At 55.0% G+C, this 21,738-nt stretch overlaps 1 protein-coding gene across 2 annotated transcripts in view; it reads right to left on the bottom strand.

Moving 5' to 3' along the window:
• Positions 1–480: 480 nt before the first annotated feature.
• The window catches only part of Foxp4 (forkhead box P4), a 54,586-nt gene continuing 33,328 nt past the window's right edge, over positions 481–21,738 (bottom strand). Inside the window, exons 4-17 of one of the 2 annotated variants that reach the window (XM_085679246.2) lie at positions 14,057–14,179; positions 13,601–13,687; positions 12,073–12,220; positions 11,750–11,963; positions 11,423–11,527; positions 10,715–10,802; positions 9,568–9,651; positions 9,262–9,430; positions 9,100–9,176; positions 8,340–8,441; positions 4,803–4,924; positions 3,094–3,160; positions 2,371–2,540; positions 481–2,093 (exon numbers count right to left, since the gene is read on the bottom strand). In XM_085679246.2, coding sequence (XP_085535372.1) covers positions 1,946–2,093; positions 2,371–2,540; positions 3,094–3,160; positions 4,803–4,924; positions 8,340–8,441; positions 9,100–9,176; positions 9,262–9,430; positions 9,568–9,651; positions 10,715–10,802; positions 11,423–11,527; positions 11,750–11,963; positions 12,073–12,220; positions 13,601–13,687; positions 14,057–14,179 — 1,704 coding nt within the window. In that variant the 3' untranslated portion in view covers positions 481–1,945. The remainder of the gene's footprint in view (positions 2,094–2,370; positions 2,541–3,093; positions 3,161–4,802; positions 4,925–8,339; positions 8,442–9,099; positions 9,177–9,261; positions 9,431–9,567; positions 9,652–10,714; positions 10,803–11,422; positions 11,528–11,749; positions 11,964–12,072; positions 12,221–13,600; positions 13,688–14,056; positions 14,180–21,738) is intronic. The other variant, XM_085679247.2, reaches the window with a different exon arrangement.

Raw genomic sequence — 21,738 nt, 5'->3', positions numbered from 1 at the left:
GGACACCACCCACAGACAGAACTCACCTTGGGACTAATGACTGAGCCATTTCTCTCCAGGGTCCCGAGTGGATCAGACTATTCTTTTCCCAGCCCAGAACCACCTGACTAGGTCACTGCAGACACACGTGCACCCCAGGGCCAACAGTAACCGACCTGGGGTGTCATGATGCATGTGCCCACCCAGGTGACATGACAGCTGAGGCATCATGTGTGAGGCAACACACGCTTAGCCACAGTGGCAGAGGCCACCATCATGAGTTGTAATACTCTCCCTGACGGAGCAGAGGGCCCTGGCAAAGGGTGCCATCAGCAACCAAACCGCACCAGGGTCTGGCACTCAGAACTCGGGGTTAGGAGAAGCCTGGTTCGTGCAGGGTGCCAGCTGGGAGAGGGACCCAGGATGGCCCGTGCCCTGGACACACTCACAGGCCTGGCTTGCCTGCCCCTCCCTCCCCTCGCCTTGGCGACACACACAGGGCCCGGTAAATAGAGGACTTTAATATTTCTGTGCTGGTCAAACGGAACACGGGTGGGGATACACGGGGAAGGCCGGGGCCCCTTGCCTCTCAGGAGGGCGGCTTGTGTCGGGTGGGAGAGGGGTTGGCGGTGGATGTGGGGTTCTCCTGGGAAATGTCCAAGGAGTCTTTCTCAGGGTAGGGGCTGTCGCAGGGTGCTCTGGGCACCCCTACACCCAGTCCATGGCCTTGGGTTGTGGGTCCCCCATAGGGGGTCTGTGGAGTTTCAACTTTTCCAGCTCCTCTGCTGGAATCCACACTCCCAGCATGATGGGGACTTGGTCCTCTGCGGGGGTCTGAAGAGCCCCCAGAAAGCAGCCCAGGGTTGGGGGCAGGATCCTGCCCTCTCCCTTCTCCTTAGGTGGGGGGAAGAGCAGAAGGGAAGTGGGCAGGACCCCTAGACCCTGGGGGAGGGGAAGGAGAGGGTCTTGCCACCAACAGACACTGTAAACTTTGGTTTTAAACAATAACTTAAGTGGAGGGATGGCTTCCAGCCTGGGGCCAGGGTGCAGAGGGGCGGGCAGGGTGCTCGGGAGGCGACAAAGGAAAAAGCCAACAAAAAGATTTGGTTTTTGCTTCCGGCATAAGAAAGGTCTTTGGTCATCCGTTTAACTGGGGGGGACAGGTGCTGAGGGGGTGAGAGGACCCCAGTGCAGGGTGGGGGGCCCGCAGGCTGGGGCTGAGGATGGTTCCTGCCTGGCTTTCTCCTGAACTGTGATGCTCAGGCCACAGAGGCCACCTGTGCACACAGCTGTGAAGGTGCCCAGCATGGGGGGCCCTCAGTGCTTCCTCAAGTTGGGGTGCCACAGGAGCACCCGGCAAACAGGCTAGGGTGGAGGCCTGTTTTCATCTGGGTCCTGTCTCAGGTGTGTGTGGGGGGAGGGTAGGGCACAACTTGCCCTATGCCAGCAGCTTGAGGGGCTGGGCTGCGGCTGCATTCCCAGTCTGCTTGCCCCATGGAGCAGGGAGCTGGGGCTGGAGAATTACAATCTTCACAGTTGGGAAAGGTCAAGGGGAAGACGAACCAGGAAGGGTCCTCTGGCCAGAAACCTCTGCCACAGCCAGGGCAGGAGATGAAGGTCAGGGATGTCAGGGTGGCTCAGCCCCGCCTGCGGGTCTCCCCTGTGCTGAGGGGCCCTGTAAGGGAGCACTGGTGGGGGAGGAGGGCCCTGCTGCTGCTGGTGGTTGGGATACAGGGAGGGTCTGAGAGGGTCCTGGGCCAAGGGTTCTGTGTCCTCTCAGGGGGCAGGAATGTGCCTGCCCCCAGGCGTCTGTCAGTCAGGTGGCTTAGGGAGCTGCTGGCCCAGGTCTCCCCCGTCCGAGTCCCCGAAGTGCCTTGAGGTTGGAGGGGCTGTAGAGTGGGGTGGGTGGGCTGGGGTCCGGACTGGGCGGCAGGGTCTTGGCCTGCCCTGCCTGCCCACCCAGCCCTTAGGACATGTCCTCGCCTGGCAGGTCCTCCTCCAGGTCCCTGTCTTCCGGAGGCCCCACGGTGCCGGGGTTGGGGGCCCCCAGGGGAGGCCCCGGCCGCCTGTCTTCCTCTGCCTCAGCAGGCTCCTCCTTTACTTGCACCTGGTGGCTGATGGAGAGGGGTGATGTGAGCAGGCGGGTGCCAGGGTTTCCCCTTCCTCCCACAGATTCATTCAGATCCCATCCTCTGAGGTCTGCCCTCCCCCAGGCTCTGGGAGAGGCGGAAGAGGGAGGAGCGACGGGGAAGAAGGAAGAAGGAGGGGTGGGGGAGTGAAGAGAGAACGGTGGGGAGGAATACGAGGGTGGAAGAGATTGCTTGTCCATTGCAGAGATGAGGCAGGACGGAAGAGCCACCTTCCACATCTGGGGGGCTTGTGTGAGCTCACCTGTACTGAGGAGGGGAGAGGCGAGGGGGGCTGCTACTCCCGTTGCTGGGCAGTGGCTCCCCAGGGGCACCCATGTCATCCTGGCTGAGGGGCAGAAGGCTGCTGGCCGAGCCAGGGTTCAGCATGCCAGGACTGCTGAGGAGGGGGAAGCTGCTCTCTGCCAGGGCAGCCTACAGCACACAGGAAGGGGCGATCAGTGGCTGGAGACCTTCCCCTTTGCCAAAGTCCTCGTGCGATGCCACACTTATCTATCTGGGCAGTACTCCCCAACACACCCCGGCCAGAACTTTTGTCCCACCTCCCAGCTCCCCTGAAAACTGTTCTCACCCAGCGATGCCCCCCACTCCAACCTGGGGACAGAGGACCCTAGTGTGATGGGCTAAGGCACAGGATGCCACTGGCTGTGCTATGTCTGCCTGTGCTGTGTCCACCCTTTCCAAACCCAGGCCTCAAATCAGAGGGACACACTAGCACAGAGTTGGACAGGGCAGAGGGGTGGAGGGCTGAGGCCACAACGGGGAGTCTTTACCCTCCTCCTTCCCACCTACCCCCAACTGTGGGGGGAGAAGGTAAGGCAAAACCAGGGGCAAGGCAGAGGGGTGGAGGGCTGAGGCCACAACGGGGAGTCTTTACCCTCCTCCTTCCCACCTACCCCCAACTGTGGGGGGAGAAGGTAAGGCAAAACCAGGGGCAAGGCAGAGGGGGGCAGGTGGGCTCAGTCACCTGGTAGCTGGCGTTAAGTGCCCCATAACTGAGGCCAGAGATCATGTTCTTCACCAGGGTGGGGCTCCTAGGGGAGAGAAGGGGAGCTCAACCCACTGGTCTACACATGACCAACTGTCCCCCCACCGCCACGATTCTAGGCCGGAATGAACAGATGTACTCGGCTCCTCCAGTGCTCCCGAAGCTGCAGGGTTAGAGGTCCTTCTCATGCTCCCTGCTCTGCTCACAGGCCTGCGTGGAGCAGGGACCGCCAGTCTTAGTGTCGACTGCCGAGGGCTGGAAGGTAGGATCAGTACTTCCAGAACTCCCTTTTCACAGGGTGTGACCATACCCCCCCCCACAAGTCTCAGTCGAGGGGCACGCCTTTAATCCTGGCACTCAGGAGACAGAGACAGACAGATCTCAGAGTATCAGGCCAGCCTGGTCTACAGAGTGAATGTCAGGAAAGGCAGAGAAAACCCTGTCTAAACAACAAACAAAAATATAAAAAAAAGAAAAGAAAAAGAAACAGGTCTCTTTCATAGCCCAGGCTGGTCACTGAAGTGCAGTAGCTGAGGCTGGCCTTGAACTTCTGATCCTCCAGCTTCTACCTCCTAAGCCTGGGAACAGTGCTATTTTCCGGTGTTTGGCAACAAAGTCTGATCCATAGCTTATACTGTTCCTTACATGACATCCACTTTCTGGAATTCCTGAATTGCACCTGTGCTCGAATCTGTCCCCAGGAACACCATACACCAAAAGGGGCCCTGCTGTCCCAGAGGCTCTGGGGACGCCAAGGCTGGGGTTGTCTGCCTCTTACAGAACCTCTCAGAACTCACACTGCGGGGGAGAAGCAGAGGCACCAGGACCCAGGCTGGCAATGAGATGATACCGCCAAGTGCGGAGGCAGCCGCGGAGACACAGTAGCGCATTTTGCAGCCTTACCCTGCACCTGCTTCCCTGCAGCTGCACAACAGGGCTATGCTTGGGTAGAAGCATTGGGTGCTAAAGGTATCTTCTTAGCCTGGGGCTGGAGAGATGGTTCTGAAGTTAACAGCACTGGCTGTTCTTCCAGAGGTCCTGAGTTCAATTCCCAGCAAACACATGGTGGCTCACAACCATCTATAATGGGATCTGGTGCCCTCTTCTGGCGTACAAGCACACATGCAGACAGAGCACGCATACATAATAAATAAATAAATGAGTCTTAAAAAAAGAAAGAGAAGGATTATCTAAGCCTACTGCAGGCCTCCTCTGGCCGATGTGTGTACGAGATGGTGGGTGCCGATGTGAGATGGTAAGTTTCTGACCTCTGACCTACTGTGTGGTGAAACAGCTCAGACCTCATGAGATACCTGGTCCTGGACCCAGCTCTGCCACCAACCTGCTGTGTGGCTTCCTGCCAGCCCCTTACCCTCTCCATTCAACTCTTCCTCTGTGATATAGGGCAGGGACCAGGGTTCTCCTATGACTGACAGCTGTCACCTCAGCACACATCCCAGCTCTGGCTATGCCATGACTACTATGGGGGTCATCTCCCTGGCACCCTGTCCCCCTTGACCACTCCTTAGTCAGAAGTGAGAACAGAAGCTGTCAGCGCCATCTCCGGACTGTCCACCACGTCCACGCAGCTTGCCAAGCACTGGTCTCCCCCACTCTCGACACCCACATTTTGTCCTCGAGAAGCAGGGGCTGGCCTGACCCAGCTCACCCATCAGGGGCCCACATACCCCGTCATCTTTGGTGGCCTCCGTTTCTGATACTCTCGCTCATCCACGGTCCACACGGCCCCCTTGACGTTCTCCACGCGGACGAAGCATTTATGAAGGCTGAGGTTGTGGCGCACGGCGTTCTAGGGATGCAGTAAACGGGGCTTACCTCCATTGCAGTCAACACACACAGAAAATCCTCCTATGGTCCCGCAAAGGTCCCACATTTCATGTCCTAGGGAGCAACAACCACCTACCCCAGCCAAGGGCAGCAAGAGGGAGGGCTCTCACTGTACCTGCTACCAGGAGCTCCCCAATTCTGCCTTATCTCAGAAAATGTCTTGGATGGGGTGTGGTGGTACATGGTTTTATTCCTTAACATGGGAGGCAGAGGCCAGCCTGGTCTATATAGGGAGTTCTAGGCCAAGACTACATTAGAAAGAAAAGAAAATGCTGCGGCCAGGGAAATACAATCACCCCTTCTCCTGTTCCCACATCGGCAGCAGTCATTCCTGATTTCTGATTTTTTTTAATGTGCACTGGTGTTTGGCCTGCGTGTATGTCTGTGCAAATATGTTGGATCCCTGGAACAGGAGCTACAGAAGGTTCTGAGCTGCCATGTGGGTGCTGGGAATTGAACCTGGGTCTTCTGGGAGAGCGGCCACTGCTCTTAACTGCTGAGCCATCTCTCTAGTTCCCCTAGCTTCTGATTTTAAGACCTGATTTAAGGACCCTGGTGGCTCAGAGAAGTTGGGACACTGTACCTCAGGCACACAGGAACTCTGGACTTGCGACTAACCTATGGTCCTCACTGCCTTTATTGAAGCCCTAAGGAGTCTGAGGCTTTGCGCTGTGGCTCTGAACAGACAGCTTCCTGGGAGCACAGGCACACAGTGGAGCCCAATAAATGCACATGGAAACCAACTACTAACTTGAAAGGACAGTCTAAAGCCACAGCTGTGAGACAACCTGACAAGGTTACCACCACTTTCTCCTGACGGGAGAACTTCAGAAATTGAGGTCACCTGGTTGGTAGGACACATGGGCGGGGGTTGCTGGGCCTAATTCCTTCTGGAAGCCTAGGTGAGAGCCCTGATCTATCCTTCTCCTGTCCCCAGGTCCCTTGGTCCCACCTCCATAACTCTCCGCTCTCAGTTTTTCTGTCTCTCCCCACCAGCCCCAGCCCTGTCCTCGTTACCTGTCCCCCACCAGCCTCCTCCACGCCTCCCCATTCCTGTCTCCTCTTTACATTTCTAAACGGGGAAGAAAGCGGGCAGGGCGGGCAGTGGGTGCCCCTAGAGATCCCCTCTCCCTCTCTCCCATCCAACTCTTGCCTCTTGCAACTGGCCCGATTTCATTACCAATTTTAATTTGCCTCTAATTAAATCCTGTGTATTTTTCCGACTCGCTTGCTAATCCACGAGGGAGGCGGGCGGCTGGAGTGGAATCTCACGGAGCGATAATTACAAAGGGCCTAATCACGCCGGGGCTCCTGCCTCGGAATAAATTTGCCCGCATTACGGGGCTCCGATCCTCCGCTTTGCAAATGAGAATGACCCCAATTTCCGAGGGTGGCCTCGCCGGGGCTTTTTTCCCTCGTTTCGAAGCCTGATTCGTGATGAGAGACTAATTCGTTACGCTGAAACATTAACGGCAATTTAAGGGGTCTGGTGGAGGCTGCGTAAACAAAAGGATGGGCCCACAACACAGGCCCTAGGAGGGGACGGACATGGGAGGGCTGGTGGAGACCACTGGCTTGGCAGATGGTAGCTCTGTCCCCAAGAAATGGCAGCTGGCCTGGCCTACACCCGCTTCCCAGCCTGGATGCCCTGAGCCTGAAGTAGGAGCATTATCTATGGAAGGGGGCCAGACGGGGTGGGGTTGGGACTAAGAAACCCAAATAAAGTAGAGGAAGATAACCTGGAGGAAGTGCAAAATAGACGGAACAGGAACAGAGGGAAGAAACCACAAGCTACATTTCCCCCAATACCACGAATAAAGTTTGGCTGCTAAAACAAATTCTCAAAGACAATGCAGCTCTCAAGCCAACATAGTCTGACCAGACATGGCAGTATGGCGTCCCTGGGCGGTACAGGTAGCAACAGAGGCACCCTGGGTATCTGGACCAGTGTGTGTGAAGGATGAAATAGACGGAGGCCAACTGACCAGATGAGTTGTTTTAACATGGTCAGTGAGAAACCAAGAAAACCACCTGACCATCTTCCACATAGAAACTAGGCTCTATATTGTATTAAATTTTAGATGATGTGATTGTATCATTTGTAAAGCCTGCCTTCCAACCTGGCCTGGAGGTTGGAGGCGGGGCCGGGTGGCCCGAGAACGTGATGTTGGCTCAAATAGATAGCAGGGTTGTGGTTGCCAGGAAGTGACATCACTCATAGCCAATCAGAATGGCTGCCCCTGACACATAGTCTCTCTAAGCTTTGGGAAAGGGAAGATGATGTGAAAGGTCTTTCTAGTCGCCTTTTGTACATTACCAAGGTGGAAAAGGCTGGGCAACTGCAGACCGTACACAGGGCTTGGCGGTACACGTGTTGAGAGACCGGCCACACTGAGGGAGAGGGTTCGTTTCGCTGCAGTTTTTTCACTGGCCAGCAGGGGGATCCGAGAGCCAGGATACAATTAAGAGTTCTGAGATAGGGACGCCTTCTCCAGTGTTTAGACTTCACGAAGGGACCAATAGTCCTTCCTCCTTAATTCAGATACCACCTTCCCACCTTGCTGCACAGTGAACGTCACACAAAGTGCGTGCACCCATACCTCGTCTTGACTAAAGAATGGTTTAGGGTCCCTGACCACTTCTGTGTCCCATTTTCCTAGGGTCTTGCATTCCTCTGGTCTCCTAGGAAAACGCTTATGGCTAAAAGTGTTAAATTTCTAACTGGATAGAGACAATTATCTCCCTGCTACTGGTACACTGGGTTGTGTGTGGCTGCCCATGTGTGTCCCGGGAAAGGTCCATGGGCCTCTCAGTCCACCCATGTATCTGGGCCATATACCTGGGACCTCCTCCGGGACTTCATACTAGCCTTTTAGTTATGGAATCTAGACCCATGAAGTACCTAGGGATTCAGTCCAGGACCTGCCACCAAGAATTCACCCTTCTGCCCTTGGAAGTACCTTAGGAGAGGGGGGTGATTTCTTCTTAAAGTGACAGCACAAGACTGGCCAAAGTCATTAAAAGCAAGTCCCTCTGTATGCCTAGCATGCACAGGGCTGGATTCTATGCCCAGCACTGCCTAACAGGGTGCGGTGATGCATACCTGTAATCTCGGCACTCAGGGAGGTGGAGGCAGGAAGATCATTTGAACCCAGGGTTTTAAGACCAGCCTGGGCAATACGGCAAGTCCGACTCACAAAAGGGTCATTATGAATACTGCACACCTCCTGCTAAGAAGTGTGTGTGTGGCTGGGGTGTCTGTGGCCCTGGTGGGATAGTTCTGCAGGACTGTTGAGGGGACAAACTGTTAGGCAGCCTGGGTCTCCATGGGATGTGGGGGTCTAAGAAGTGAGGATGAGGGGAGGGGCAGGCCTCACCTTCCAGGTGGCGGTGTTTCTTCGGAAATAGGCGAACATCCTGGTAAACCAGTTATAGATCTCATTCAGAGTCAGCTGCCTATCTGGAGTTTCCAAAATGGCCTGCAACGAGGAAAGAGCAACGAGACCCTCAGGATTCTCAGAGCCCTGTGCTTTTGCCTCTCTCTGTCACTCAGACATAAGGAGAGGAGACCCATTGCAATAGGTATGGACCAGATGGGTGGATGCAGGACCGGGTGTGAGAGGTGGGTTGGGCGCCCCAGCAAGGCCAGTGAGCTAAGAGGGGCTGAGGATCCTGGGAGCCCAGCTCCAGAGCCTGCACGAGTGGGGTTGGGGGTTAGGGAGAAATAGGGCTCCACATGCCCTATCTGGAAGAAGCGAATAAGCACCATTCTTGAAGTGGCTGGGAATTTGTCCTTATTTGGGCAAAGTGCACCCTGAGAATGGGAGAGAATGCACACCTATAGGAAGTCCCGGAGAACAGACACATGTGTCAGAGTATGTCCATGTGTTTACGAATGTCATGTGAGCATTAAGACATGAGGGTTACGGACAGGAGAGAAGGGACAGACAGGGAGGAGGCTGAGTGTGTGTGCGCAGAAATGAGCATGGCACTGTGGATACAGACAGCAAAAATTAATGGGAATATACTCTGAGCTGCAGGCAAAAGACCAGAGGAGAGGACCTCTTGGAGGCAGGGACTTTATGATCAGGTATCAAATAGCTTGCCTTCCACACCCCTCCTGCCTTCCACACTTACCTGGCGGATTAGGGAGGCGTAGGTGAAGGGGGGCCTGACATCAGCATTCTTGTAGAATTCATGATTCTGGGCCAGCTCTGGGGGAGACAGGCAGAAGGTGAGGCAGCCAGACTGGGGACCTGTCTGGGGGAGGGAACACCCTTCCCTCCACAGCAGCCTCACCTGAGGAGATGGGGGAACAGAATTTGTCGCTGCTTCTCCGGCGAGCAGGGCCCCCGCTATGCAAAGATGCAGAGCCCAGGCCAGGGGGTCGCAGGGGTGTGACAGGGGCAGCCGCTGAAGTTGGGGGGTGCACGAGGCCATCTGGGAATGAGTCTGCAGAGATGGTCACCTTGGAGAAGGAGTGAGGAACTGGGTTCAGTGGTTAGTAATGGGAAGGTGCAGAGAAGAGCACCAGGGAGCTGTCCCCTGAAGGCCAGGGTATGCCGGGGAAGGGCCCAGGGCATGCAGGGAAGTGGGGGCACTCACTGGCTGGCTGAAGGGCTTGGGCTCTGAAGGCCGCATGTGCAGATGGGCCATCATGGCCTGCAACCGCTCACTCTCCTTGGCGAGCTGTGAAAAACACAGGCAAAGAGGGGCAACGTAAGGGGAGGCAACGGGTCCTTATCCCTACATGCCATCTTCACCAGAGTACTCCCCAGAAAGCTCCGACATTCACACACACACACACACACTCTCACATACACATATACACACTCACACACATTCACATGTGCACCTACATTCACATTCACACATACAATTGCACACACATACACACATCAATTACATGCATACTCATTCTTTCACGCACGCGCACACACATGTGCACACATGTGAGAGCACACACACACACACACACACACACACACACACACACACACACACACAGAGGTACCTGCTCCCTCTGTCTCACTTCTGAAAACTTTATGAAGGAGCCATTCTTTGCCCCTCTGAACCTCCACGTCCTCAGGGTCGGGATGTTGAGACCCTCTCCTGTCTCAGACTTTACCACTCTTACACATGGGCAGACTTCTTCCCATCAGCAATGTACCCTTTCTCCCCAGGGAAGGCAGAACCTGTGGCCAAACACCACCCCACTGCCTGCCTGGTTCACTACTGAAGAGGTATGTGGGAATGGATGAATGATTCACTTCCTCCATTCATAAATCTGACGCATCTTTTACAACTACCCTCTTCACAGGGCGCCCTGTTAGGAGCCAGGTTAAACGGGGATGGCTGACTGACTCCACATAGGAGCCAGGGTATCTGGTTCAAATCCTAATTCCTTCCTTCACTGAGCGGCCACTTGAAAGTTACTATGCTCTGTGGCTGTGCCACTTGGGGATGGAGTTAGTGCAGGCATGGCGGGCTGCTCTGAGGCTCCTTGAGCTACCTAGATGGCTGAGGGAGCATGGCATGAAGCAGGTCTGCACACTAGCCACTCACTCAGCCTTGTATTTACATAACATATAAAGCACATAGCCCCAAACAACTCACTGGCCCTCACCTCACACTATGGTAACTAAGACCCAGAGAATGTAAGATGTTGGCTCTGACCACAGGACCCTCGCAGGACACTGCCTGCCCTGATGGCAAAGCTGTGTGACCCTCCCCGCACACCCGTGGGTCACACCTGGATCTCCAGCTGTTGGACCACCTGCATCTGCACGCGGCACTGGGCCGTGCTCCGGTCATCCAACGCGTGTTCTGTGTTGAGGTGTCTTAGAGAGGAGGAGAGCAGGGAAGAGAGTGAGCCCTGGGCTGTCTTACTTCACCTCTGCCACCCATCCTCCACCCCGACTCTGTCAGCCAGTCCTCAGCCAGAAAAGCAGACAGAATAAGAGAAACGAAGAAGAGAAAGGGTGGAACAAAGGGGGGGGGGGTGAGCAATTGAGGAAGCTTTCTCCTCAGCCTTCTTTGATGTCTTAGCTAAAACCGGGCTACAGAGAGATCTAATTGCAAATGAACTAATTAAGTAAACCTCTGACGAAGCGTGAAAACAATTTGTTTGACCCTGATGCAGCAAGGGTCTGGGAGACAGCGGAGTTAATCAGTCAGTGACAGAGCTTGGCACTGTGGTGGCGGCTGGCCGCCTGCTGCCAGCCGCCTGTCTGCCTCCCACCCTGCCTGTCCTCGGCTGGCCATCACTCTCCAGGATGTGGAGAGATAGGCTTCCTCCACTGACACCCCTGTTCTGGGGTGGGAGGGTATTGGGGGGGAGCTGCCAGCAGGAATATGGGGGGCGGGGAAAGCAGAGGAAGAGCTAGGCCACCCTGCAGCTACACTCAGTTGGGACATTAGGACTGCAGGTGACAAGGGGGAAGGGCTGGGAGACACCTACTTGATAAACTGGCCCAGGTCTTCACACAGGGTCTCACAGCCTGGCCACTTGCATTCTCCATGTCCATAAAGGGGGTGGGAACTGGGGGTCTCCTCGTGGGAGGAGCTGGAAAGAGAGGAAAGCAGTAGTGACCAGAGCCCGAAGGCCCCTCCTCAGCAACCCTGGGTCCAGCTTTTGTCCTATGGCTGGAAGGAGGAGGTAAACCCCTGGGTCCCTGAGCTCCAGCCCTCCCTCCCTCTCAGACTCCACCACGGCTCCACTCTTGGGGTTCCAGGCACAACCCAGAGCAGGGCCTAGGCACGTGCTATGCCCTAGGGTCATCCATACCTGTCTCTCCGAGATGTGAGCACAGTGGGCTGTCCATTGGGTAAGGGGTGGTGGGAGAGAGGTGGGGAGACCTTGGGGGGGCTGGCAAACGAGGTAGCAGTGGCAGCTGTGCTGGCCAGGTCCAGCCCCTCCTGCCTGACGCTGTCCTCAGCAGGCTGCCCTGGGGCACCCTCGCCTTTCCACAACTGAGGCAGGTCTGTCGGGCACACCGCTGCTGCAGGAGAGAGAGGCAGGCTGGCTGGGAGCACAACACAGAGCCCAGGCCTCACCCAGGGTTTAGTGAAAGCTGCAGGGGTGGGGGTGGGGGGTGGGGCATTGCTCACCTTGCGGGAGGGCCTGGAGGGGCCCTGAGGCTTGGCTAGGCTGCAGGCTGACCAGCCCCTGCCTCTGTAGGTTGAGCAAGTGCTGTTGCTGCAACTGTTGCATCTGCAGGAGCTGCTGCTGGAAGGCCAGCTGTTTGTTCCCCAGAGCCTGGGAGGGAGCCCGAGGGGGTGGACAGAGAGGGGTGCCGTCGGCCTCGGCCGTGCCATCTGGCCCCCATGCTGCCGCCACCCCCTCCCAGGGCCTGTCAGCCCCTGGAGCTGTCGTGGTGGCCTCTGCAGCTGCAGCTTCTCTGCTCCCGGCCCAGCTTCCATAGGGCTGCATGCCTTCTCGCAGTAAACACACGCATGCACGCACGCACGCACACGCGCAAACACACACAGCCAGACCCAGACACGCAGCACGACGCCCTCCCTCCCTCCTCCCTCCCTCCTCCTCCTTGGCGGCAGCTTCTGCTGTGCACACGGCAGCTGTGTGCCTGGGTTGCGGGGGCTCTCATCACAGTGATCGATGAGCCTGTCAGATCTGGGACCACTCCCACCTGGAGGAGACCCTTCCCACATGCACAGAGCCCCCCTTCTTCGAGGGTGGTGGAGACTCTGCACCTCCATCTCATTCTATTCTGCTTTTCAGACACGGTGCTGAAGGAGGGGATGGGCCCTGACCAGCCCCAGCGTGGTTCCCTGTGTACACGGTTCCCCACCCCTCCCCATTCAGTTCTTCACACAGGCACTGACAGGTCAGGCTGTCAGCAAGTTTTCTGAGTCCAGAGAGCCACTCATGCCTGGATGTCTGAGAGGCCAGGTATCTCTGCCTGCCTGCCCTGGGGAGTGGCCTGGAATGTATGAGGGGTGGCAATTCATTGAGACAAGAGGATAAAGAACCTAGATTCAAACACAGATCTGTAGCAACTGAAAGCACACTGGAAGAGAGGCAGGGGTGGGGAAGGCCTGGTAACCACCAGAGCAGCATACCGGGAAGGGGCACCCTGAAGTGAGACCACAGCTTGGTCAGGAAGGAGACAAGTCAGGGACATGAGGCTCCTGCTGTAACCCCTCAGGATGCGCTGTGGCAGGAGGCAGAGCAGACGCTGGGCTGGGGAGCTATGAGAATAAACTGGTGAGGGCTGCACAAGGCATCGGGAGACAGGGCAGGCTAAGGTGCGGTGCGGGAGGAGGCACACTGCTGAGGGTCCCTGGCTCACTAAGGGACGGGGTGGGCAACAAGATGGTAGGACATGAGTCTGTTGGATATAAGCGAAGACCATCAGACATATCCGGTGACGTCACACACTCCTGCGCACACATGCAGGGACTTTGAGGCGAGGAGAGAAAGAATGGGTATAAGGAGTTGGAGGCAAGTGAATGTCCACCCCTAACTTCTTCCTTGAACCTCCCCTCCCAGCGTTTTCCTGGTTTTCTGACTGTTCCCACAAGGCCAGTTTTCTCGATCAGACTGAAGAAGGCTGGTTGCCAGTGTTGGGACTGGAGAATGCAGGGGAGATCTGGGCGCGGCTCTGCAGCGACTCACCTCCTTGGGCTGCTGTTTCCCAGCCTGCTGCTGGGTAAGGAGCTGCAGGTGGAGCTGCTCTTGCTGCTTCTTATAATATTCCTGCAGCTGAAGGAAGAAGAGGGGCGGTTTCGGGGAGCTGCTAGGTGCAAACCCAGCCCTGCCTGGCCAAGGCTCCCGCAGGCAGGGCCCAAGTGTTCCACGAACATGGCCAGGCAGAGAGAGAGAGAGAGAGAGAGAGAGAGATCAGATCTCTTCAGTATGTTTCTGAGTGTGTGTTGGGGGTATGGAGGGCATGATGTTCCAGTTCACCCTGCTCCCCAAGAGTTCTAAAGACAGAAGCGAGGCCAGTATGTGGGAAGGAAGGATGGGAGGTAGCAGAGGATTCTCTGGGCAGTGTTTCTGGTTTCTGCCACAGCAGAGGCCCTCAGTGAGGCTCAGGGAGGGAGCGGGGTACCGCCCTGGGACTAGACTCACCTGCTGGAGCATGAGTGCCTGCTGCTGCTGCAGCAAGGCCTGCAGCTGAGGGGGTGACAGGATCTGCTGCATCTGCTGAGGGGTGAGCATCTGCTGCGACATCATGGCCACAGACACGGGCACCTGTGGGATGCACCCCACCAGTCAGAGGCCATCCCTGGGGCACAGCAGAGAGGCTCTCCAGTGTGTCTGCCGCTGCCACCTATGGGGCTGTGCCTCTTTTGACTTCACCACGGGTCCCAGGTTGGCCTTGAACTCCAGTGCTGTGTTTACAGGCCTGTGTCTCTACACTTTGTTTTATCTGAAGACATTTTCACTCTATAGCCTAGGCTGGCCTTGAACTCTCCTTGTCTTCCAGACCCTGTGATCGCAGATGTGAACTACCGACCTCCACAGAGCCTTGCCTCTGGACATATGATTTAACAGTCACTGTCTTCAGGCTACTAGAGGATTAACAACAGTGGTCGAAGGCTAGTGCATAGCAATGGCCTATAAATGGCTGTGATTGCAGGATGCACGGTCTCAGGTGTGGGAGATGAGATGGCACCGCAACAGGCCACTGGGCCACTTCCGGCTCTTACTTACCATATTTAAGACTACCAGCAATGTGAGCCTGCTTTGGAGAGTAGCAGCGAGACAGAGTCAAAAGGGCTGGGCACGGGGATGATGCCTATAATTGTGTGAGTTTGAGCTCAGTTCGGAGGACACAGAAAGTTCCAGGCCAGTCAGAGCTCACAGTGAGCTCCTGTCTTCCCCTGAGCAGCACTTGACATGATCCCACTCTGCCATGAGCCCCCTGGCCTTGCTCTGAAGGCCTGTGTTCATGGCACACGTGGCGGTCCAGAGCAGAGGCGCAGAGAGTACACCCTGCTGGGACTGTTCTGGTGAGCGTGCACGTGAGCGTGCATGTGAGTGGAGTCTGAGCTACAGTGGAGAAGGCGCAGCAGCTCAGCGGGCTTAGAGTCACTTGCCCTCTCTGGGATGTCCCTGTCCCCAAACATAAAACACAGGCGCAGTAGCTTTCTGCCTCCTGGGCCTGTTAGCACTCTCTAGAAGGTGCAGACGATTCACCTACAAACTAAAATGGTTCAGAGAAAAAAATAACGACATCCTATTTTCCCATAGCTCTGACTTCCCTGAGCGCCCCCATCCACAGCAGGGCAGTTAAGCCATCACCTCACACAGTCCTACGGTGTTGAACAGGTGTTCGGGTGGAATTGTCTGTATCCCCACCGCTCAGTGAGCCCTGCACACACAGTAGGTGTTCAGCTAGGTACTTGCTTCCTGAGCTGAAGTGCCTTTCACAACCGGCCAGCACTTTGAAAACCCTAGGACCCAGGGGGAGGAGGAGAGGGGACTGGCCTGTCAGGAAGCAGGATCAGCGAGCAGGGGCCCTAGGTAGAGACTAAGTTAGGTGCTCAAGGGACCCTTCCCTCAACTCCAGCCTGGCCTGTGGGACAGGGGAGGAGGGGTTCTTTCCCTCCCCAATCTAAGGCCTCAGCCCTGAGCTAACCCTTAAGCCAGAGATTAGAAAATCCCCAATAGAGGAGCAAACAGGGAGTTGCAGCGGATGCAGGGGTCCCCCACAAACGATCACCACCCCAATTCTTCTTCTCCCGCCCACAGCCAGCGGCTGGGCTCCACTCCTGAGCTTGCCCAGTACTCCCAGTCTAGATCAGTACTGCGGTTCGCCCCGATGTGAAGGAAGCGTGACAACCCAGATTTTAGTCACAGACACAGCCCTTGCTGAAGCCTGCGTGTGTGTGAGGGGGGCGGCTTGTGGGCTTTGTTTTCAGGTCCCCTTTACACCCAGAAGTGACTCGGTCGGACGGCTGTGACAGCACTGGGACTTGGGCTCCTGTCCCATCGCAGGCTGGCAGACAGCAGCTGGGCTAGTCCAGCTTGAAGGGGCCATGGGACTGAGATCTCAGGGTGATTGCCTTCTGTGACGCTTTATCCCCAAGGCTGGGGCTGGGGCTCTCTGTTGGTAGAACACTTGCCTAGCATGCAAAAGCCCTGGGGTTGAACCCTAGCACTGAATAAAATCAGGTGTAGTAGTGCGCACCTATAAGACCCTGGGACTGAACCCCAGCACTAATAAAATCAGGTGTAGTGCGCACCTATAATACCCTGGGACTGAACCCGAGCACTAAAATCAGGTGTAGCGGTGCACACCTATAATACCCTGGGGCTGAACCCCAGCATTGAATAAAATCAGGTGTAGTAGTGCACACCTATAATACCCTGGGGCTGAACCCCAGCACTAAAATCAGGTGTAGTAGTGCACACCTATAATACCCTGGGGCTGAACCCCAGCACTAAAATCAGGTGTAGCGGTGCACACCTATAATTCCCTGGGGCTGAACCCCAGCACTAATAAAATCAGGTGTAGTGCGCACCTATAATACCCTGAGGCTGAACCCCAGCACTAAAATCAGGTGTAGCGGTGCACACCTATAATTCCCTGGGGTTGAACCCCAGCACTAATAAAATCAGGTGTAGTGCACACACCTATAATACCCTGGGACTGAACCCCAGCACTAATAAAATCAGGTGTAGTGCGCACCTATAATACCCTGGGGTTGAACCGTAGCACTGAATAAAATCAGGTGTAGTAGTGCACACCTATAATACCCTGGGGCTGAACCCCAGCACTAAAATCAGGTGTAGTAGTGCACACCTGTAATACCCTGGGGCTGAACCCCAGCACTAAAATCAGGTGTAGCGGTGCACACCTATAATTCCCTGGGGCTGAACCCCAGCATTGAATAAAATCAGGTGTAGTAGTGCACACCTATAATACCCTGGGGCTGAACCCCAGCACTAATAAAATCAGGTGTAGTGCGCACCTATAATACCCTGGGGCTGAACCCCAGCACTAATAAAATCAGGTGTAGTGCGCACCTATAATACCCTGGGGCTGAACCCCAGCACTAAAATCAGGTGTAGCGGTGCACACCTACAATGCCAAACACTGGAAAGTTGGGGGCAGGAGAATAAAGAGCTCAAGGTTATCTTCGACTAAATGTTTATTTGAGGACAGCTTGGGGTCCAGGAAACACTGATGCAGACTGGAAAACTAATACTATAATAATAATAAGAAGCTTAGCCAGGCAGTGGTGGTGGTGGTATGTGGCTTTAATCCCAGCACTCAAGTGGCAGAGGCAGGCGGATCTCTAAGTTCAAGACCACACTGGTCTACAAGTTCCAGGACAGCCAGGGCTACACAGAAACCCGGCCTTGAAAAACCAGAAGAGGACAAGGAGGAAACATCACCCCACAAAGGTTCTCTATACGGCTGCTGAGACGTCAAGACCTGCAGGCTGAGGGACCTAGGGCTGGGCTCAGAGGAACATGGTCCCGTGCCTCCTGGTGGATGCCCAAGAGCAGTGGGTGGCAGCTCAGAGAATTCAGGTGGAAGGACCCAACACGGAGCACCCATGGATGCCCTTTTCTTCCTCTTAGGGCAGCTCCAGCTGAGAGGCTGGCATGTCTCCAGCCCTGAGTTCGAGTTAGGTGACGTTAGTTCTTAGTGTCCAGGTCTAAAGGCATGTTCCACCATTGCTCAGTTTATTCTTTTTAAAAATTAATATAATCTTCTTGTAATTATTATTATTTGTGTGTGTGTGTGTGTTTGTGTGTGTGTGCGCATATGATCTCCACAAAGAACAACTTCTGGGTGCTGGTTCTCTTTCTGTGGGCCTAGGGGCTTGAAATCAGGTCACCAGACTTGTGTGTCAAGCACCTTACACACTGAGATGTCTCACCGGTCCGTATCACTGTTCTTTGAAAAAGCTAAGCATCGTTGTTTCCATCTGGCCCTGGGATCTTCTCGGCCTCACACTGCAGACAATGAAGATGCTGCTGCCTGAGTCGGTACCAAGCAGGTGGCTAAGCCCTCAGACATGTTTTCTCCCCCTGAAGGTCAGAGAAGCCACTGAGAAGTGTACATCAGCTCCATCTAGACAGTGGAGGTCAAACAACCTGCCCCAATCCCAAAAGGACACCAGCAGAGTGTAGCATAAAGGACATCCCAGAGGTCACTTAGGACAACTCACCAGGTCACTTGTTCTCACCACAGCAAGAAGTGAACAAGAGTCAGGAGAGAGGGCAGGCAGACACACCCCAGGGACCCTTCTGGGCACCAGGATGTAAATGACTGACAGAATACAGCAAAGGACATGGCCTATCCCTCCTTGGGGCTTTCTGACTTGGAGGCAGGGAATGGAAGAGATGACCCTAGAAGGCGTTTCTGGCCCCCATGCCTCCTGTCAGCTGGCTGAGCAGCTGGCTGCAGCAGCCTCCGTGGGGACCCAGATGGACCTCACCCTGTGTACTGACTGCAGGTGGCCAGCCACATGGAGTCAAAACAGAATCGGTGAGATGGCTTGGCCCAGCGATCACCAGGTCCATCTTGGGTTCTGAAAAGTGAGCGGAGGCACTCTGATGGTGTCCCGCACTCACTGGACAAGGGTGTGTCAGTATGGACACTGGTCAGCTGGGAGGCTCAACAGCAGAGAATCCCTGTCTAGAGATCAGCCCCGGAGCTAGGCGATCAATAGTGCCATGGCAGGGAGACCGGCTGAATACCAGCTATGCTCAGGTCCCAGCCCTCCCCCCACTTCGAATGCGGAGTTCTGGGTACGGTGGCCTGACTAGGAGGAAGCAAGGCAGGGTTGCCATGGAAGAAACGTAGCTAGGGGTTGAGGGTTGTGATGGATCCAAACTCAGCTCCTGAAGCACAGACTCTGCGGTGCCTGGTAGGCGGGAGCAGTGTGGGGCATCAGGTACCCCTTGCTAAGGACCAGAAGGACCTCGGCTAATTCTGTATTGAAGCTGAGTGAGAACGTCAGTGGTGGCCAGGAATGGGGTCTAGTGCCTGTGATCCCAGCACGTGGAGGTGAGGCAGAAGAATTACCTCGAGTTTGAGGTCAGCCTGGGCAATATAGTAAATTCTGGGCCAATCAGGACTACAGTATAACGCCCTGTTTGAAAGAATAAAATAAAGCAGGGATGGGAAGGAGGGCAGGAATGTAGCTTAGTGGTAGGAACCTTTCCAATGCGCAGAGTCCTGGGTTTAACTCCTAGCTCTCCATAAACCAGGTGTGGTGATGCGCGCCTGTGATTCTAGGTGGAGAGAGAAGGGTCAGAAGGTCATCTCCACCTATATCTACACAGAGAATTGGAGGCTAACCCAGGCTACAGGAGACCCCATCTTAAACAAAACAAAGAGAAGCAAAACCTTCATAAAATACAAAGCCAGAGGGGCTGGAGAGATGGCTCAGTGGTTAAGAGCACTGACTGCTCTTCCAGAGGCCCTGGGTTCAATTCCCAGCACCCACATGACAGCTCACAACTGTCTGAAAATCCAGTTCCGGGGGATCTGACACCTTCACACCAATGCACATAAAATAAAGTTAAATAAACCATAAAAAATATTTAAAAAAAAAAATACAAAGCCAGAGCTTCTAGAATTGTGGAGTTGAGAAAGCAGCAAAAGCTGGCCCTGACTGGCTCCTCCAGATTCCTTCCTGGCTGCCTGCTCTCCTCCCGGGACTGATCTCTATACTGATGGACACTCTTTGGGCTTAACATGGTCTGGAAGACCACTGAGGCTAGCTGCAGGAAGATGGTAAAAGAAGCTGGAGGTGAGGGACAAGTGACCTGTCCAGGAGCAGAATGTGCCCATGGGATCCCAACAACTTCCCTTCATTACCATGTCACTCAAGTCCTGAATCCACAGCACATACTTCCTGGTCGGAGGCCCAGCCTTTGTCCTCCCATTTCTCCACTATCCCTGAGCCCTACCTGAGGACAGAATTCCCACCATCCCTGCTCAGAAACAGTGAAGATGGGGCCGGAGAGATGGCTCAGTGGTTAAGAGCATTGCCTGCTCTTCCAAAGGTCCTGAGTTCAATTCCCAGCAACCACATGGTGGCTCACAACCATCTGTAATGAGGTCTGGTGCCCTCTTCTGGCCTGCAGGCATACACACAGACAGAATTATGAATACATAATAAATAAATAAATATTTAAAAAAAAAGAAACAGTGAAGATGGGGCGGGGTGGCCCGGAAGGCAGACCTGGCTGCAGGAGAAGGGACTGGGGGGAAGCTCAGCCCCAGCCATGTCCCTGGGACCCTAAAGCCAGTCCTTTGGGCTCAGTCTAGCCTCTGCTCTTATTTTGTAGGGTGTTGCAGTTGGTTTTAACTGTCAAGCTGACGCAGCCTAGAATCACTAGAGAAGAGAGACTGTCTGGTTCAGGTTGGCTTGTGGGAATGCCTGTAGGAGATTGTCTTGATTACATTAATTGATGGGTGGGGGTGGGGGGGTGGGGAGGTGGGACCTAGCCCGAAAGTGAGTGACATGTTGGCACCATTCCCTGGACTGTAGAAGAGCAGAGAAGAGAGCTGACACGAGGCACATATGCGTTCATTCTCTCTGCTCTGGGGTGTGCTGTGCCTAGCCACCAGGAAGGAGCTACTGCCTCGATGTCCCTGCAGGGATGGAACATAATGTGGGCCAAAGAAACCCGTTCTTCCCTAAGCTGGCTTTGTCAGGGCCTTTTATCACAGCGACAGAAATTAGGGCATGGACTGACTTTGACTAGTTAGCTAGATACTCTGTCTCAGCTTTGGCTTCCTCATTTGCAAATGGATTAATAATAGCAGCTGTCCCATGGGTGTGAGGACAAAGTGCCGGATACTTGTGCAGGGCCAGCCTTGGATAAGCACTCTGAATCCAGGCTGGTAGGGAGTGGAGGTGGTGATAATTCTGAAGCTACCTTGGGGATGACAGGTGAGGTTATCCTCTGGCCTCCACATGCACATACACAGATGTGCACACAAGCACAAATGCATGTGCACAAACATGAAAGAAAAGAAGTAACTGACAGCTGCGGAGTGGGTGAGGAAGCTAACCCTGGACAGAGAGGGGGCAAAGAGAGGGCCGCCTTTTCTCTCCTGGAGCCCGAGTCCAGGCAGCTCTCTTTGGCAGGGGAAGGCGTCCTAAGGAACTGACCTTGAGATAACCATCCCAGCACCCTGCTGGAAAGTCCCCTGATGCTGGCTCTCTTCCAAGGCCACCCAACTCCTCCTGCCCTGCTGGGGTTGGGGTTCACCTGGCGTTTTCCAACTGTGTGTGTGTGTGTGTGTGTGTGTGTGTGTGTGTGGAGGGGGGCTTCCTGTCCCACAGTTCTCACCCCTCCCCTGCTTACAAGGAGGTGCTAGGCCAGGTCAGCAAGGGGAGGGCTGCTACAGACCCGGAGACCATCTATGGGGAGGTTTCCCCTTGAGATCTCCCTCCTTCCCTCCCCTGCTGCCTTTCCAGACTCTGTCCTCCCCCACCCCAACCACAACCCTTGGCCAGTTCCCCACTTGGGAAAACTCTCAGGTTGCTTAGATTGCTGAGGCCACTGATGGTCATGGCTGCACAGCTGTCTGGCACCTTGAACTTTTTTTTAAAGCACTTTCCAAACATATGCTTAAAAAAAAAAAGCATCAATAACTTGTCTGATTCAGGACCACGTTCAGTCGTTCAGTCCTGTGTCCTGTGTCCTTCGAGCACCCTGAGCCTGTCTTATGTCCCTGATCCCGAGTTCTATAGGTTCCCTCGGGCACCGAGGGCTCAGGGACAGCACCACACGGCTCACATCATTCCCCTCAAACTTTCTTTCAGAGCCTG

This window comes from Myodes glareolus, chromosome 18, assembly GCF_982192425.1.
Source record: "Myodes glareolus chromosome 18, mMyoGla1.1, whole genome shotgun sequence".
Taxonomy (NCBI): Eukaryota; Metazoa; Chordata; class Mammalia; order Rodentia; family Cricetidae; genus Myodes; species Myodes glareolus.
Note: the sequence above shows the minus strand (reverse complement) of the source record. Positions and strands in the feature narration are given on the sequence as shown.